This window comes from Callithrix jacchus, chromosome 20 (assembly GCF_049354715.1).
Source record: "Callithrix jacchus isolate 240 chromosome 20, calJac240_pri, whole genome shotgun sequence".
Taxonomy (NCBI): Eukaryota; Metazoa; Chordata; class Mammalia; order Primates; family Cebidae; genus Callithrix; species Callithrix jacchus.
Genome location: NC_133521.1, coordinates 13,473,765 through 13,492,614, shown reverse-complemented (window position 1 = coordinate 13,492,614; position 18,850 = coordinate 13,473,765). Strand labels below are relative to the sequence as shown.

At 36.4% G+C, this 18,850-nt stretch overlaps 2 protein-coding genes across 2 annotated transcripts in view; both read right to left on the bottom strand.

Annotated features, from left to right (window-relative positions):
- LPCAT2 (lysophosphatidylcholine acyltransferase 2) overlaps positions 1 to 18,850 on the bottom strand; it is an 83,476-nt gene that overhangs the window by 14,350 nt on the left and 50,276 nt on the right. The gene's annotated exons all lie outside the window — the stretch shown is intronic.
- Positions 4,765 to 5,778, bottom strand: CAPNS2 (calpain small subunit 2). Its single transcript, XM_035281709.3, has one exon. It carries the CDS (start codon positions 5,696 to 5,698, stop codon positions 4,943 to 4,945), a length of 756 nt encoding a protein of 251 aa, XP_035137600.2. The 5' UTR covers positions 5,699 to 5,778; the 3' UTR covers positions 4,765 to 4,942.

The following is an 18,850-nucleotide window of genomic DNA, read 5'->3' as shown; positions in this document are numbered from 1 at the left end:
CAATTTTCTAGGAATAAAAACTTTCAGAATTGCTTTTTAAAAATATTTTAGTATATTCTGAAAGTTCTTCAAGATCAGCAGGCACATTAAATAACAGTACCTTGGAAGTTCCTCCACAAATATTTTTTAAGTCCCACTATATGGGTAGTTGTGTAATATTACTGATAAGATTTTTTTTAATTGTTTTTTCAAGACATGGTCTCCTTATATATGTCACTTGGGCTGGACCTCCAGGGCTCAAGCGATCCTCCGCCTCAGCCTCCCAAGTAGCAGGTACTACAAGCGTGCACCAACTTGCCTGACTAGTTTTGGGGAGTTTTTGTTATTTTGTTGTAGAGACAGGGTTTTGCCATGTTGCCCAGGCTAGTCTTGAACTCCTGGCTCAAAGCAATCTGCCTGCCTCAGCCTCCCAATGTGCTAGGATTACAGGCCTGAGCCACACCATCTCAGTCAGTACTGATAAGATTTCTGACTGGGTGGCTAGATAAACCAACTGTTAAAAGCACATGCACCACTACTCAAAAATATTTTAAAAGTGACTTTAAGATCACATGCAAATTTTGAATGTTTTTGGAAGTCTGCTGTTCTTAGTTACAGAGCACATGATTCTTTTTTCTTTTTTATAGGTTATAAAATTTAGTGGATCATATCAAGATAAAGTTACTTTTCAAAATCATATGACATTATTTTGAAATTTAAAAATGTAGATGTACAATTTCACATCTTTTTATCACTGAGTATGATTTTCAACTTGCTACATTGATTAAATTACTTAATGTTAGAAATTTGAAAATACTGGCATGGAGTTATGTGAATCATATTATATAAATCTCAGGCTATAAATAGTCTTGCATATAGAACAGGTAAATTTTTTTAAAAAGTGTCAAGTTAAATACTGCTTCTAAAATTGAAAATATGCCTTTAAAACATCAAATATTAAAAGAAAACTAAGAAATTCAATCACTTTCTAGGCTATTGGTCCTCGGAAAAATCCAGATTTTTGAGTTTCTAGTATCCACTCTGATGTCTGAGGCTACTTATACAAGTTCAGAAGAGAACAGGAGAGAAACTTAGGTAATTTCAAGATGTTTCTCTGTGAGCATGCTGCTGGAAGAGAATTGTAAAAGTGGGTAAATCCCTCAACTTGAGGAGCAAGGGCAATAATACCACTCCTAGTGTGAGATGATTGTTTTAACTTTTATAAAACATTTACAATAAAGTGAGGAAGAAAAATGTAGTTACCCAGTGGAAAAGAATTCCATGCTCATGATTAGGAAGAAACAATATCATGAAAACGGCCATACTGCCCAAAGTAATTTATAGATTCAATGCTAGCCTTATCAAGCTACCTTCACAGAACTGGAAAAACCACCTTAAACTTCATATGAAACCAAAAAAGAGCCCACATAGACAAGACAATCTTAAGCAAAAAGAAAAAGCTGGAGGTATTGTGCTACCTGAATTTAAACTATACTATAAGATTACAGCAATCAAAACAGCATGGTACTGGTACCGGTACCAAAACAGAGATATAGACAAATGGAACAGAACAGAGGCCACAGAAATAATGCCACACACTACAACCATCTGATCTTTGACACACCTGACAAAAACAAGCAACGGGGAAAGGATTCCCTTTTTAATAAATGGTGCTGGGAAAACTGGCTAGCCATGTGCTGAAAGCTGAAACTGGACCCATTCCTTACACCTTATACAAAAATTAACTCCAGATGGATTAAAGATTTAAGTATAAGATCTAATACCATAAAAATCCAAAAGAAAACCTAGGCAAAACCATTCAGGACATAGACATAGGCACGGACTTCATGACTAAAACACCAAAAGCAATGGCAACAAAAGCCAAAATAGACAAATGAGATCTAATTAAACTTAAGAGCTTCCACACAGCAGAAGAAACAATCATTAGAGTGAACTGACAACCAACAGAATGGGAAAAAATTTTTGCAAGCTACCCATCTGATGAAGGGCTAATATCCAGAATCTACAAAGAACTAAAACAAATTTACAAGAAAAAAAAAAAAAACTCCATCAAAAAGTGGGTGAAGGATACAAACAGGCACTTGTCAAAAGAAGACATTTATGTCACCAGCAAACATATGAAAAAATGCTCACCATCACTGGTCATTAGAGAAATGCAAATCAAAACCACATTGAGATACCACTCATGCCAGTTAGAATGGCGATCCTTAAAAAATCTGGAGACAACAGATACTGGAGAGGATGTGGAGAAATAGGAATGCTTTTACACTGTTGGTGGGAGTGTGAATTAGTGCAATCATTGTGGAAGACAGTGTGGTGATTCCTCAAGGATCTAGAAATAGAGATACCATTTGACCCAGCAATCCCATTACTGGATATATACCCAAAGGATTATGAATCGTTCTATTATAAAGACACACGTACACATATGTTCATTGTGGCATGGTTTACAATAGCAAAGACTTGGAACCAACCCAGATGACCATCAAGGATAGACTGGATAAAGAAAATGTGGCACATATACACAATGGAATACTATGCAGCCATAAAAAAGGATGAGTTCATGTCCTTTGCAGGGACGTGGATGAATCTGGAAACCATCATTCTCAGCAAACTGACACAAGAACAGAAAAACCAAACACTGCATGTTCTCACTCATAAGTGGGTGTTGAACAATGAGAACACATGGACACAGGGAGGGGAACATCACACACTGAGAGTCTGGGTGGGGGCTAGGGGAGCGATAGCAGGGGGTGGGGATGTTGGGGAGGGATGATAACATTAGGAGAAATACCTAATGTAGGTGAAGGGGGGATGGAGGCAGCTAACCACAATGGCATGTGTATACCTATATAACAATCCTGCATGATCTGCACATGTACCACAGAACTTAAAGTATAATAAAAAAAATGTGATACCTTGTTCTTTCTACAACTATCCTGTGGAAAGGTTAAATTATAAACCTAATATTCTGAGACCTTAAAAGGTGTCTGACAGCTTTCCCGTTTCTTGGCTACTTTACTACAACCACGCCTAACATATTCCTGGACTTACTCTAAAATAGAGAGATTGATATTAATGTGTGGTTGCTGGCAGCAGCCTCATTCTTATGCAACCACACCTGGTCTAAGTAGCATACCAGACCAAGGTTAAATTACAAGCCTCCTGAGGAAAGTGGATGTGATCTCTGTGCTTGGCTCAGTTCAGAATTATATGTGTGTGGTATTTCATAAATATTAGATGATGGTGATGATGGTGAACACAAAGGCCAAATGCCGACCTCTCCAGACTTCACGGGGATTTCTAACAGGAAGCTGAGGGATGTTAACAGTCTAGTTACATCATTTCCATAGTTGCAACTTTCTTCTAAATGAGTCCAAAGAGGAAGGAAGAATTTATCTGCAGACTCGGGATGACCCTCCAAAGTAGCCTTGGATAGAGACAATGCATTAAAAATTAGAGAAGAAGGGGTTGAGACCAATTAAGCAGCAGGCAGGGAACTGAGCACTTACAAATGCAGCCTCTCTAGCTGTGTCTACTGGCACCGGGATTCAGGATTCTGTTTGCTCTGCTTAATAGCCTGTTATCAAAATTATAGAGCCAAACCAAGGTCTGTACACAAGAAAGGCACAACTACTCCAGCTTTGGGGCGGCAGTTTCTTGGTATTTCTATCTTCCTTTTCCTGAATGCTGGCAACACTGACACTCCTGCTTGGCCTCAGTTTTGGCTGAGACAGGCTTGAAAAATACTGTGAGGCAGCCCTGCTTTAAAGCAATCAAGGCTGTCAACCTTGGCTAATTATTAGAATCACTTGAGGAGCTTTAAAAATATTCATCTCTGGGCCCCACCTCTAAGAGTCTTATTTAACATATTAGGAGTGAGACTCAAGTGTTAGTATTCCTAAAGAGCTCTCCCAGTGATTCCAAATTGCAGCCAGGGCTGAGAACAACTGCAATAGTCAGCAATATGTGTTCTCTATATTGCTTTACATTCCATTGAACTGATTACTGCTCGTGTGTGTTTTTTTTTCTTTTTCTTTTTCCTTTGTTTGCTGTTTTTTCCTGCCCGTAGTTTTCAAAGATGAACAAAAGAATTTTCCTTGCTCTAAGGCAGGACAAGACATGACAAGAGCTGGCTAACATCGGCAGGGCATGCCTGGTTTTGTATGAAGTATGTGTAAGAACAAACATTCTGATTCATTAAGGCAGTGAGAGACATTTTTGAACTATGAGTATATTGTTTTATTCCCCAGTGTCTTTAATTCTCTTTACAAATGCATCAAAACAAAATAAAATTGCTCTGTGTTTTTTTTTACTAAAGAAACAGAATTAAAGAACTTTAGAATTTTAGATAGTAGCGCCATCATTCAAAAAAATGCTACCCTTATGTAAAACTGCTTAATTTCACCATCTGAACCTGTTTCTTTACAGTTAAGTGCGATTCCTAAAAAGCACTTCATTTTTTTGCATAATGGAAAGACCAGGTATAAAATTACAAGAAAAACAGATTTTGAACTTCTCTCCTCAACTTTTTAAAAAGAAAAATGTATCTCCTGAGGGCTTTCTTGATTTATTCCAGGATTTAAAAAAAATCATTCTTAACAACAATGATAAAGTTCCTTCTCCTTGAAATTTATTCACCAAATAAGCAACACCTTTTAAAATCTACTCATTCAAACTCTATCCCACACCCTCCCCATCATATATATGTAAGGCCATATAAATCCAAATCTCAAAAAGCTGATATACAAACCACTCAGAACATTTTTCATGCAATATCTGTTTTAATTCAGCAGTAAAGGCAGCACATGATCAGAAATATGTAGGGTTATGAAAGAGCTCGCCAGGAAATGACAGCTGTTGCACAGGGTATCAGCAACTGTGCACAACATGGCAAGGCTTTCAGTCCTCCAGGGAGGGTCTTGACTTCTCAGTGCCCACTTCAGGAATACATAGTTAACTGTAGCCATTCTTTGAGAGACACTTGAATCAAGCCATCTGTATCTCTATCCAGAGACTTGAAGGCACGAAACATGGCATCCAGGCGGACCAAACAGCTGATGAAATTGTTAAAATCCATATCTCCATTCTCATTAGCATACAGGCGGACAATCATTTGGTAAAGTTGTTCATTTAGCTTGAAGCCTGCTGCCTGCAGAGCTCCCCGCAGCTGAGAATTTCCCAACGACCCAGAATGGTCCCTGTCATACTGCTTATAAACACACTGCCATTTCTTGATGTTGTTCCACAGATACTTAAATTCTTCAAAGCCCAGCTTCCCAGTCGTGTCACTGTCCATGACAGCCACAATGCTCCGGCACGTGTCGAGACTGAAACCATCGGTCTTCAGATCCCTGTGCTTAGAAAGGACTTTGTTGAGAATATTCATCAGGTCAGTGGCACCCACCTCCATGTCTGGTCCAGCCAGCTGTGCAAATTGCTGCCGAAATCGCCTAACTTCCTCACTTTCTGAGGCTTCCACATTGGTGAAATGCTGCTGAGTAGGAGGAGGAGGTTCTGGAGTATACTGAGCTGCTGCAGCCTCACTGATAAAATTCACAATTCCTCCAACTATCCCTCCAATATTTCCTCCTCCTCCTCCTCCTCCTCTTCTCTGCCCACCTCCTCCAAAGAGGCCTCCAAGAGCTTCTCCAAGACCTCGATCTGCTCCTTCCAATAGAGCCTTTGCAAGAAACATGCTTTCAGTTTAACAAGCAAGTGTGAAAACTGCTGAAATCTTGGAGATGGTATGAAAAAAGATGAAATGGAGTTCAAGTCGTTTACATGTGGAAGAACTGGCTTTTCTTTACCTGCTCATATTGCACCACGCCCCATGATGTGATGTTTCACATCCTACTGAAGATACTGAGTTCCATGAGGTCCTAGCACCTGCCATATTTTACAAGGCCTCAATAAAACTGTTTTCACTCTTTCGGATATTCATAAATTATAGTATGTATGATACCTTAGGATAATAGTTTCAAAGAAAAAAATTAAACTATGCCTTTTTATGTCATTGATTTCTTAGTCCTCTGTCTTAGCACCTAAAAAATATGTGCATTTTCCTAACAGGAAGAAGGTAAATGACTCAAGGAAATCAAAAATTTATTTTCCAGGAAATATTTATTGTTAGAATTGAAGAAATCTAGGGCACTGAAAGAATATTTATCTAATCCTCTTCCCTTAGCAGTCTCAAAATCCAATAGTCTTAAGAAAAACTTAGAAAAGAGATTTTTATTTATTTTTTATTTATTTTTTTTTTTTGAAAAAAAGAAAGAGGAAGAGAAAGGGGGAGAGAGAACAGGAGTCTTGCTCTATTGCCCAGGCTGGAATGCAATCTAAAAATAGGTATTAAAAACCTCCTTTATGCCAATAATTGTGTTTAACAGCAGAGACAGGAAGGAATAAGGGAAGAAAATAACAAACAAACAGCCAACCAATATTTCATTTAAGTCTGTGATATGCTATGCAAATGCTGAAGAGTAGTTTACTTCCATTTATGTGGTCACTTTAAAAATAGGTGTAATGTGATACTGAGAAAAATGTATGTTCTGTGGACCTTGGGTGAAGAATTCTATAAATATTCACTGAGTTTACTTGTTCCAGGTCTGAGTTCAAATCATAGATGTCCCTGTTAATTTTCTATCTAGTTGATCTGTCAAATATTAACAATGTGGTGTCAGTCTCCCACTATTATTATGCGGGAGTCCAAGTCTCTTTATAAGTCATTATGAACTTGTCTTATGTATCTGGGTGTTCCTATATTGGGTGCATATATATTTATGATCATTGACTCCTGTTGTTGCATTGATCCTTTTACCATTATGTAATGTCTTTCTTTGTTTCTTTTAGTCTTTCTTGTATTAAAGTCTATTTTGTCAGAGATGAAAGTTACAACTCCTGGGTTTTTTTTTTGTTTATTTGTTTGTTTTTGCTCTCCATTTGATTGGCAAGGCTTCCACCAACCCTTTGTTTTGAGTCTTTGTGTGTCCTTGCTTATGAGATGGATCTGGATACAGTGTACCAATGGGTTTTGACTTTTTATTCAATTTGCCTGTCTGTGTCTTTGATTGGGGCATTTAATCCATTTAAGTTTAGAATTAATATTGATATTTGTGAGTTTAATGTTCTCGTTTAATGCTAGCTGGCTATTTTGCTCATTAGTTGATATAGATTCTTCATTATGAAGGTACTCTTTACCTTTTGATAAGTTTTTGGAATGACTGATACTGGTTGTTCCTTTCTGTGTATAGTGCTTCTTTCAGAAGCCCTTGTAAAGCAGGCCTGGTGGTGATGAAACCTCTGAGTGCTTTCTTGTTTGCAAAAAATTTTATTTTTTCTTCATTTATGAAGCTTAATTTGGCTGGATATGAGATTCTGGGTTGAAAATTCTTTTCTTTGAGGATACTGAATATTGACCCCTACTCTCTTTTAGTTTGTAGGGTTTCAGCTGAGAGATCTGCTGTGAGTCTGATAGGCTTCCCTTTATGGGTAACCTGACCTTTCTCTCTAGCTGACTTTAGAATTTTCTCCATTATTTCAACCCTGGTGAATCTAACAATTATGTGTCTTGGGGTTGCTCTACTTGAGGAATATCTTTGTGGTGTTCTCTGCAGTACCTGGAATTGAGTATTGTCCTGCCTTACTAGGTTAGGAAAGTTTTCCTGAATACTATCCTGAAGAATATTTTCCAGCTTGGATTCATTCTCTTCATGACATTCAGGTACACCTATCAAACGTAAATTAGGTATTTTCACATAGTCCCATATTTCTTGGAGACTTTGCTCATTCCTTTTTACTTTTTCTTCTTTAATCTTCTCTTCTCGTTTCATTAAGTTGGCCTTTGACCTCTGATATCCTTTCTTCTGCTTGATCAATTCGACTGTTAAAATCTGTGCATACTTCACGAAGTTCTCATATTGTATTCTTCAGTTCCATTAATTCACTTATATTCCTCTCTAGATTGTCTATTCTCATTAGGATTTCGTCAAACCTTTTTTCAAGGCGCTTAGTTTCTTTACATTAGGCCAAAACATGCTCTTTTAACTCACAGAAGTTTCTTATTATCCACCTTCTGAAGCCTAATTCTGTTAATGGAGTGCACTCGTTCTCCATCAGGCCTCCTTCCCTTGTTGATGAGGAACTGTGATCCCCTGTAGAGGGAGAGGCATTCTGATTTTGGGTACCTTCAGCCTTTTTATGCTGGTCTCTTCCCATCATTGTAAATTTGTCCACCTGTCGTCTTTGTAATTAACAACTTTCAAATAAGGTCTCTGAGTGGACGTCCAACTTGTTGATTCCCAGCGCCGAAATCTGACCAACCCACGCGCCGGCTAAAACAGTGGTGTGGTTTTCTGTTTGGGAATCTCCGGTCTGGCTTCCTTCTTGAGTCCCTTTTTCAATCAGCTGAATAGGCGACTCTGCCTTCCCAAAGCTCCCAATGTCGACCAAAAGGGGACCCAGTCCTGTTTACTCTGCACCAAGAACTGCTGCACTGGCAAAACCGCCACACTGACCACAAGAGTCATGCTGGTGACCCGTGGGGCTCCTCCGCTGGGAATCTCTTGGTCCATGAGCAAGAAAAATTCATCTGAAAGTGTGATGTCCTCTCATTCTCTGCACTTTCACTGGGAGCTACAATCCTGAGCTGCTAGTAATTGGCTGTCTTGAATCCCTCTCTCAGAAAAGAGATTTTTAAAATGCAAGGCCCTGAGTTCCCATTCCCAGAGATTCTGATTCCATAGGTCTGCTGTGGAGTCTGTGATTGACACTGCTAAAATCTTTTCTGAAGTATAATATTTGTATAGAAGAAAGTATAATATAAATCATAAGTGGATAGTTCAAAGAATTTCACAGACCGAACATCCATGTTAGAGCATCCAGATCAAGAGATAGAACATCACCAGCATCCTGGAAGCCTCTTCATACTTCTTTCCAGTTACTTCCCTCTTCCAAGGATAGCCACTGTCCTGACATCTAACACCATACATGTATTTTTGCAGTTTAAATAAATTAAATCAGACAGTACAGACTCTTTTGTGTCTTCCTTTTTCACTGTAAAAATTTTAAACATATTAAAATTGTGATAAAATATACATACAATAAAATGTACTATTGTAACCATTTTTAAGTATATAGTTGAGTAGCATTAAGTATATTTGCATTATGCAACCATCACCACCATCTATCTTCAGTACTTTTTTCAACTGGCAAAACTGAAATGGTACCCTTTAACTCTCATTCTCCCCTTCCCCCACCTCTGGTAACGATCATTCTACTTTCTATCTCTATGACTTGACTACTCTGTATACCCTATACAAGTGGAATAATACAATATTTGTTCTTTTGTGACTTGCTTATTTCAATTAGCATAATTTCTTCAAGATTCATCCCTGTTGTAGCATCTGTCAGAACTCCCTTCCTTTCTAATGATGAATAATATTGTATTGTATGAATATACCCATTTTGTTTTTCCATTATCCCATTGGTGGATACTTGGGATTTTAAGCTATTGTGAATAATGCTGCTATGAACATGGGTATACAAATATTTGTTTGAGTCTTTGCTTTCAATTCTTTTGGGTATATACCAAGAAGTAGAACTGCTGAATCATATGATGATTCTATTTTTATATTTTTAAGGAACTACCATATTGATTGTACCACTTACATCCTCACCAGCAATACACAAGAGTTCCAATTACTCCATATCCTTGCCAACACTTGTTATTTTCTATTTTAGTGTTGTTTTGTTTTCTAATAATAATCATCCTAATGGGTGTAAAGTGGTATAACACTGTAGTTTTGATTTGCATTTCCCTAATGATTAATGATGTTGAACATCTTTTAATGTATTAATATTTACTGGCCAAAGAGGATCTTTGGGAAAATGTCTATTTAAATCTTTCGGCCATTTTAAAATCTGGTTACTTGTGGAGTTCGTATTGTTGTTGAGTTACAGGAGTTCATTAAATATTCTAGATATTAATCCCTTATCAGATAGATAATTTGTAAAAGTTTTCTTTCATTCTGTAGGTTACCTTTCCACTCTGTTGTTATTGTCATCTGATGCACAAAAGTTTAAAATTTGTATGTGGTCCAATTTATCTATTTTTTTAAGCTATTTTTTCTTTTGGTATAATATTCAAGAAATCATTGAGAAATCCAATGTCATGAAGCTTTTCCACTGTTTTCATTGAAGAGTTTTATAGTTTCAGCTCTTATGTTTAGATCTTTGGTCCATTTTGAATTAACTTTTGTGTATGCGTAAGGTAAGGGTCCAACTTCATTCTTTTACATGTGGATATATAATTTTCCCAGCACCATTTGTTGAAAAGATTGTCCTTGACCAAGAATGGCCAAGACCACTCTTGTTGAAAATCATTTGACCATATACAGAAGGGTTTATTTATGGGTTCTCTATTCTATTCCATTGGCTTATATGTCTTTATTGAAACAAGTGCTGCACTGTTTTGATTACTGTAGGGTTGTAGTAAGGTTTGAAATGAGGAAATGTCATGATAAAAACACACAACAAACAAAGTTTTCAACTTTGTTTTTCTTTTTCAAGATTGTTTTGGCTATTGAGGGTTCCTTAAATTTGAATTTCAGGATAGATTTTAGGATGAATTCTTGAATCCATGGATTTTCAGATGGAATCTTCAATTTTTGTAAAAAAACGTCGGGACTTTGAAAAGGACTGCAGAGCATTGTGAGGAGTACTGACTCTTAATATTGTCTTCTAATCCATAAACATGGAATATCTTTCCATTTATTTGTCTCTTCTTTAATTTCTTTTAGCAGTGCTTTGTAGTTTTCAGTGTACAAGTCTTTAGCTTCCTTCATTAAGTCTATTCCTAAGTATTTTATTCTTTTTTTAATGCCATTGTAATGGAATTGTTTTCTTAGTTTCCTTTTCAGGATTGTTCATTGCTGGTGTTTAAAATGCAACTGGTTTTTGTGTGTTGACTTTATATCCTGTAACATTGCTAAGTCCCTTAATTAGTTCTGTTTTTTGTATGTGTGTGGGGGGGCAGAGGGAGGGGATCTGCAGGGTTTTCTGCAACTAAGATCGTATTATTTCTTAACAGAGATAATTTTACTTCTTCCTTTCCAATTCATATGCCTCTTATTTCTTTTTCTTGCCTAACTGTTTTGGTGATGATTTCCAGTACCATGTTGAGTAGAAGGATGAGAGCGGGCATCCTAGTCATATTCCTGATCTTAGAAGAAAAGCTTTCATTCTTTCATCACTGAACATAATGTTAGCTATGCACTTTTCATATATGGTATTTATGTGTTTGTTATGTTGGGATCCTTTCCTTCCATTTTGTTGTGTGTTTTTATCATGGAAGAGTAACAAATTTTGTCAAATGCATTTTCTGCATCCATTGAGATGATCATGTAATTTCCCCCTTCATTCTGAGAATATGCTGTGTTACATTAATTGATTTTCATATACTGAACATCTTGCATTCCAACAATAAATCCCACTTGATCATGGTATATAATACTTTTAATGTGCTATTAAATTCTGTTTGCTAGCATTTATTTGATGATTTCTGCATCCATAGTCATATGACATACTGGTCTGTAGTTTTCTTATCTCTTAATGTCTTTATCTGACTTTGGCCTCAGAGAATGAATCATAAAGTATTCCCTGTTCTTTAATTATTTGGAAGAATTTGAAAACAACTAGTGTTAGTTCTTCTTTCAATGCTGGGTAGAATTTTCCAGTGAAGCCAACCGGTCCTGGGCTTTTCTTTGTTGGGAGGTTTTTGGTTACTGATTCAATATCTTTGCTAGTTATAGGTCTATTTATATGTTTTACTTCTTCATGATTCAGTATTGATAGGTTGTGTGTTTCCAGGATTTGACAATTTCATCTAGCTTATGCAATCTGTTGGCATACAGTTGTTCATAGTACTCACTCATCATCCTTTTTATTTCTGTGAAATTGGCAGCAATGTCTTCTCTTTCACTTCTGGTTTTATGTGCCTGGCTTTTTCCCCCCTCAAAACTATATTTTTGGGATTTGATTTTACATTTTTAATAAGCATCTTCAGAAGTCAGTCTGTAACAGGTAGTCCCAGAATATACTTTGAGAAATCCTACCTTTAATAGTAGTTACAAGTCAGAGTACAAGTTCAGAGGTTGCTGAAAGTTTTATTGGTGAACTTGAGGAAAAGTGGTTAGGACTTAATAATTAAGTCATTATATCACTTAGCATTTGGGGTGTCAAGTTCAAATGCAAAATAACAATACTATCTCCCTTTCTTACTTCTAATGATTCAATCTGATTTATTATGTATCAGGACTTGGGCTCAATGGTTAGGTTACAAAGGTGAATAAAGTAGGATGGCTGTGCTCAAGAATCAAGAAAACTGGTATAATTATAATCTGAAGTCTATGTTTACATTCCTACTATTAATACTAATCTATTATATTTGTATATAATATGGTTTAGTATTTAGGTTTCATTGAATTCCTCTGAAAGATACAAATGTATTTCAGATAAGGTAAGAAAAACTCAAGAAAAGTTAAGCTACTATCCAAGATCATGCAGCAAATACATTGTCCTTTGATATCAAACCAGTATAAGTACCTAAAAAGGGATCAATGAATTCTAATGAGGCAGAGGAAAGGAGAACATTGACCTATAGAAGATATAATGTGTAGGCCTGACCAGAGGCTGAGTTAGAGTTCTCAAAATAGATAAGGGATATAAAAGGACAGTATAGCAAAGATACAGAGGAGCTAAAGTTTATGAGGTATTCAAGAGATGGTGAATAGTATGATGCAGTAAGACTCCATTGCTAGGAGTGTTGAGAGCTAAAGAAAGATCAATAAGACGGAATCAGTTTGGAAAGGGCTTTGAACTGCTATGTGGCAGAGTCTCTCTCAACAATAATTGTAGAAACTACTGAGAGCTCAAATATAAAGAAAAAAAATAGATGTGAAATTACTTTGGAAATCATGTAACTCTAGAATTGAATAATGATTATTCTAGCTATTACTAGGGAAAGAATACTAGCCAGGCAACATTGCTCTGTCTAGGACAGGGGAGTAATGTCCTGTCCTCTGCCACACCGAATGGTTTGTGTAAAACTTTGCAACGACTGATTTCATTTCTAATGGACTCAATGAAATGGTCTCTGTGAACACCAAAAGCCAAATGTCTTCTTTAACCACTCAGAAAAAGTATCACAAAAGAACTGTCTTCCTTTTAGGGAATCACAAGGGGCCATCTGGCTTTAGACAGATTTAAACCCATTCATATAAGCTTCTCTCAGAGAAAATTACATGGACTTTATTTTTATAATATTGCAAATTAACTTGATCATATTGACTGCCATGTAAAATGTGCCTCCTTGTGCCCATCTGAAGTGGTTTTTTTTTCACACTGTGGTTTAAATCCAATTCTTCTCATTTATTTTCTGTAGGCATTTGGCCAACAGTTTCTCATAAGCCATCACAGAATAAAAGGCTAGTATTAGATTAACAAGGTTTTTCTCCTCTGGATGATTTAATCCCCTATGGCTACTTATTAGAACATTAATAGCAACTTTAATTGCTCTCTATGGGAACTCTACCATCCATATCTGCAAAAAAAAAAAAAAAAATGTAGTGGGGGAGAAGCCACATCTGATGCATAATTTAGTCCCAATTTGGAGAACAAAGTTATGGAACTTAAAAAGTATACAATGATACACAATGTCTTTAAAAACATTATTCAAAATAGTTCAAAAGTGGAAACAACCTAAATGTTCACCAACATGAATGGATAAGCAAAATACAATATATCCACATAGAAGAATACTATTCAGCAATAAAATGATGACTGATACATGCTACAAGATAGATAAACCTTAAAACATTATGCTAAGTGAAAGAAGCCAGACACAAAGACATACATTATATAATTTCATTTCTATAAAATGTCCAGAAAAGCAAATTTATAGAGATAGAAAGTTGATTAGGGGTTGCCTAGGGCTAGGACATAAGTAGTGACAGGAATTAATAGTTAATTACATAAAAATCTTACTGGGGTGATGGAAATGTTCTAAAATCGCTTGAAAGTTGGTAACTGCACAACTTGGTAAATTTACAAAAAAAAAAATACTAAATTGTATACTTGGGTGAGTCATATGATATGTGAAATATGCCTCAAAAGAATTTTTTTAATCAATAGGAACAGTTTGTAGTAAAAAAGAATACCAAACTAGGAATTCTAGTGTCAGTCCTGCAATTAACCAGCTATGTGGCCTTGAGCACGTAACTTTCTCTCTTGAGCTGGCAATCTTCTGCAAAATGAAGAAGTTGGGCAATTTGATACCAAAAGTGTATTTAGCTCTACAATTCTGTGAATCTAGATTTGCGACAGGATTATCATTCTTGAATTGAGTTTAGTTTCCTTCTGGCGCCTAAACCTTTTAATGCTATATATTAATTTAATTTAATCTTTCTTTATCTGGGTTTGGTTCTACAACTTTTAAAGACATGCTCACTTACCCTTATTCCCACTTTGATATATTGTCTGGTGACTGCAACCTATTAAGTATATTGCTGTCCAAAAAGAATTCCAAGGGGAACTGAATCATGTCTAAATAACACAGAAGGATTCACAACTCCCATTTTAGAGGAAGGCTTTCTGTCAAGTGGGGCTTTCATCTAACTGCAACATGATCTGGACCAGACCTTCCCAATTTGTTGATAAGAACGTCATGTTCGATGAAATCAAAAGTCTTTCTAGAGTTCATATAGATGAAATCTGTTTCGTTTTCCTTATCATCTTAGACTGTCACTCTGCCAGAGAGAGGGAAATTAAGTTGGTGTGACACAATTTTCTTTTACAAAGCCTTGTTCTTTACTTCCTTGTACTCTTGGAGGAGGCCAGTAATTACTCCCTTTCTCTAGTTTAAAAAATTACATTTTAATTTTACAGCTCCTTTCTGTTTCCTCTATGTATCCCCCAAGTATACTTGCATTGAGAAGCCAAGGTAAAGCATGTAATTCTCATGTCTAGATGGACATGTTAGTTAACGATACTGAGACATAGAAAATACTATGATGGACTAAATGGAGGAGCTAAGTGAACCTGAGAATTGAATAGGGAAATACTCAGACATATAGGACCAAACATTCAAGACAATTTATATAACTGAATAGAAAAGTTTATGTGTCCCACCCAGAAAGTTATAGCCTCTTTTCTTTTTTTTGGCAAATTATGTAAGTTGTAGAGTAGATTTCATACAGCAAATCCTGATTAACTGGAATTGGAATCAAAATGGTTCTTTTCATGTGAATTATGGAGTGCTGTATTACATATAAAACCTCAACTGGAAACTTAAAGGATAGAAGACTTTACTGTTCATTTCCAGTCATTTAAGCCACCTAAATGCCTTGTCCTAACTCTCAGCATGAGCAGAAAACCTGCACACTACAGCACCCTACCTTCTCTAACAGGAAGGGGCAGGCAAGAATGTTTGTTATTATTGGCACTTAAGATTTAACACTTGAACTAATACCAAGAACAAGAACAGGGCAGACAGGAAAAACTTGGAATGAAGAAACACATTCATTCCATATAATGAGAAACAGTAATAAAACATCTACAGAAGTTTACAATAGCCAAGAAGGCTGGATTGCCAAAGTGCTAAAGTATATACAAACTTTTCCTGTCTAATATTTAAACAAAGTACATAGTAATGCCAGAAGAACCAAGTACTTGCTAGGAGGCAGAAATGGGAAAAATCATGATTATTGTTGAATTCTTTACAGAATGGAAATCATAATCATCTATCTAAATTTTACTAAGGAATAATCTATTATGCACATAATGGTGTTGGTAAAAAGAGAAAGTGAGCTCATGCCAGACTACAGATGAGAATTAGAAATCAATTTCCTCACTCTTTTCCTCTCATCTGTGAAGATGAATGATATACCACTACTTACAACTATGGGAGGATAGTAACAAGAGCTAGACAGATTAGTTAAGAATAAACTCTTAGTCATCCCTTTAAATCAGATGTAGAATACCCAAAAATTAATAACAGTCACTATAAGCACTGATGTATAGTGACATACTAGTCCTTCAATCCAGTTCTTAAACCTGGGAGCATGCTTTGTTTTCATCAGCTTAGGAAATACAGTAGAGACCAGCTGGTGGGCCAAATCCAATCTGGTGCCTGTTTTGTTAATAAAGTTTTATTGGGGCATAGTCATGCTGTTCATCTATGTATTTTTATGGCGATTTCTGCACTATAGTAGTGGAGATGAATAGTTGTAACAGATACCATATTGTCTGCAAAGTAAAAAATATTTTCTACCTGGTCCTTTACATAGAGAAAGTTTCCTGACTGAAATATAGCTTTGCTGCTAGTGAGTATGGTGACAGTGTTAGATAGAAAATTAAGATGAACACATCTTGAGATACAGTGTGAAAGAGATATGACTTGTTTGTGGTAGGAGGTAAGAGGCAGATAATATGGTATATTGGCAAGCTTCCAACAAAAATTATATGCTTACAGAAATATGCAAGAACTGTTTTATAGGTACAGAAGATACTGCCGCCAGGGAAGCACACAGCTGGTGAATAACACAGGGCTAAAGGAGGATGAAATGAACAATGATGCTGTTCTGAATGTTGCAAGACATTGTTATAACTGTAAAAATGATTGTGTTATAATTAATTCTGATTTAGCCAGTGTAAAAATTTCTTAATCTTGTTAAGTGTCTTTGAATTCCTTCAAGTATGCTGGTATAAAATCTACTTTTAATTTGAATCATAAACATAAAAAAATGTTGAGAATCCACTGTTTTAAACTGTTGTTTAAGCCCTTAGCTCTAACTCATCTGTACATTTAATCCACAATGAACCTCTGAACCAGAGAGTTAAGAACACATTCACAAAAATTAATAAGCTAAATTAAACCTAAAGATGAAAATAGTCTTTTTTGTTTTTCAAAGATATGAGACCTTTCCAAAGGAAATTATCCCAAACTAGTGAACTATGCCATGCTTTGGATCATGAATACCACATTTCTGTTGGACCTTCAAACGGTCTGCCATCAAATATCTGAGAATCTAAAGAACATGTTAGAAGGAGCTAATAGCATATTTTTGTAGGATAAACTGAGACAAAAACCATTATGAGGTTTTTGCAGACTAGCCAAGGATGCAGGTGGGAAGAAAAAGTAAGGGAATGGTAGAGAGATATTGAGGTTTTTCCCTCCATCCCCCAGATTCTAACCACAATGGCATTAGACTTAAGAAAAGATGAGAAAAGAAAAGAATAAAAGGGGAAGGAGGATAAAGTGGGAAAGGAACATGGGAAGAACTTATGGGAACATTTTTCACTGTAAGAATTTCTAGCTGCTCAAAGAGCAACAGGGACACCTTACCTTTTCTCTTTCCCATCCTTTCTCCCCTTCTCCCCATTATGCACTTAGTTTGACAAGATAAGCTACCCTGAAAGAAACAAACTGTGGAGCTGCTGAAATTCCTTGACTTTCCCATCAAACATCCCTCTGTTAAATCACTTGCAGAGACTGAGAAAACAAACCTAGCATGGAAAGTGAGTATGTATATAAGGTGTGGCATCAATTGCACAATTCAGTTTCTCAAAACAAAGTAAGTCTTCACAGGCAGACAGGCAGGTGTGCTCAGAACAGAGAGAGAGAGACAGACAGAGAGAGAGAGAGAGAAAGGAAAAAAGGAAAAAGGAAGGAAAGAAAGGTCAAATGCATTAGTCTTTAATTCTCCAGACTATTTTCTCTACCTTCCAGGTATGTTGGAGATGAAAAAAAAAAAAAGTGCTTTGAAGAACAGTTATGGTTCATATCTAAACTTCAGACATATCATACAAAGAAGTAAAAAAAAAAAAAGCAAAAAAAAACCCTACCCATAATTATAAAATAATATGTATGCTACCAAATCATTCCATGCAAAAATGTGGTGACCAAATAGGCTACAAAGGCTCACCAGTCTTCTAACTGCCTGGGCCAATTGTTATCTCTAGTCTGAGTTAGTCAATCAGCTAGCTGGCAGTTACTTTAATCCTTGGTTTATATCCCCTTCCCCATTCAAACCTTCCTATACTCACAGTGCTGTACAAACAGTGAGACTATTGGCAGGTATCATCAATCATCAAAAGACGGAACTGGTGTCATAACAATCCTGTAACTGCTAGCTATACTAGTTTGACACCTGAAGGACAGGGCAAGCTCTACAGATATTATTTTTAATTTTGATTAAAAATCCTGATGAGCACAATGTCTAAGACGTACTATAAACTTTGTCCTTTGTCCCTGTTTCTTGTCCCATCCTATTTCCCTATTTCCTGTCCTGGTTTGTATGTTCCTGCCATATTCCTTCTCATCACTAGTTTCGTATATATAAAAATTTTATTTAAATTACTGGCATGGTTTCTAAAGCCATAGCGGAAAATGCTATATAAATCTCAGAAATATTAGTAATCATACAAGTAAAAAGGTACGTCTAATTTCCCAACTTGCACTTCTGGATGGCTGTGGTGGCTCGGATCTATAATCTCAGCCCTTTGGGAGACCGAGGTGAGTGGATCACCTGAGATCGGAATTCAAGATGAGCCTGGCCAACATAGTGAAACCTTGTCTCTACTAAAAATACAAAAATTAACCAGGTGTAGTGGTGCATGCCTGTAATTCTAGCTACTCAGGAGGCTAAGGCAGGAGAATCACTTCAACCCAGGAGGCAGAGGTTGCAGAAAGCCAAGATCATGCCATGTACTACAGTGTGAGTGACAGAGTAAGACTAGATCTCAAGAAACGAACAGACAAACAAACAATAATTTACTTTTCTTCCCCTAAATC

Excerpts from the sequence above, each read along its gene's own strand:
- CAPNS2 (XM_035281709.3), bottom strand. The coding sequence starts at position 5,698 with ATGTTTCTTGCAAAGGCTCTATTGGAAGGAGCAGATCGAGGTCTTGGA.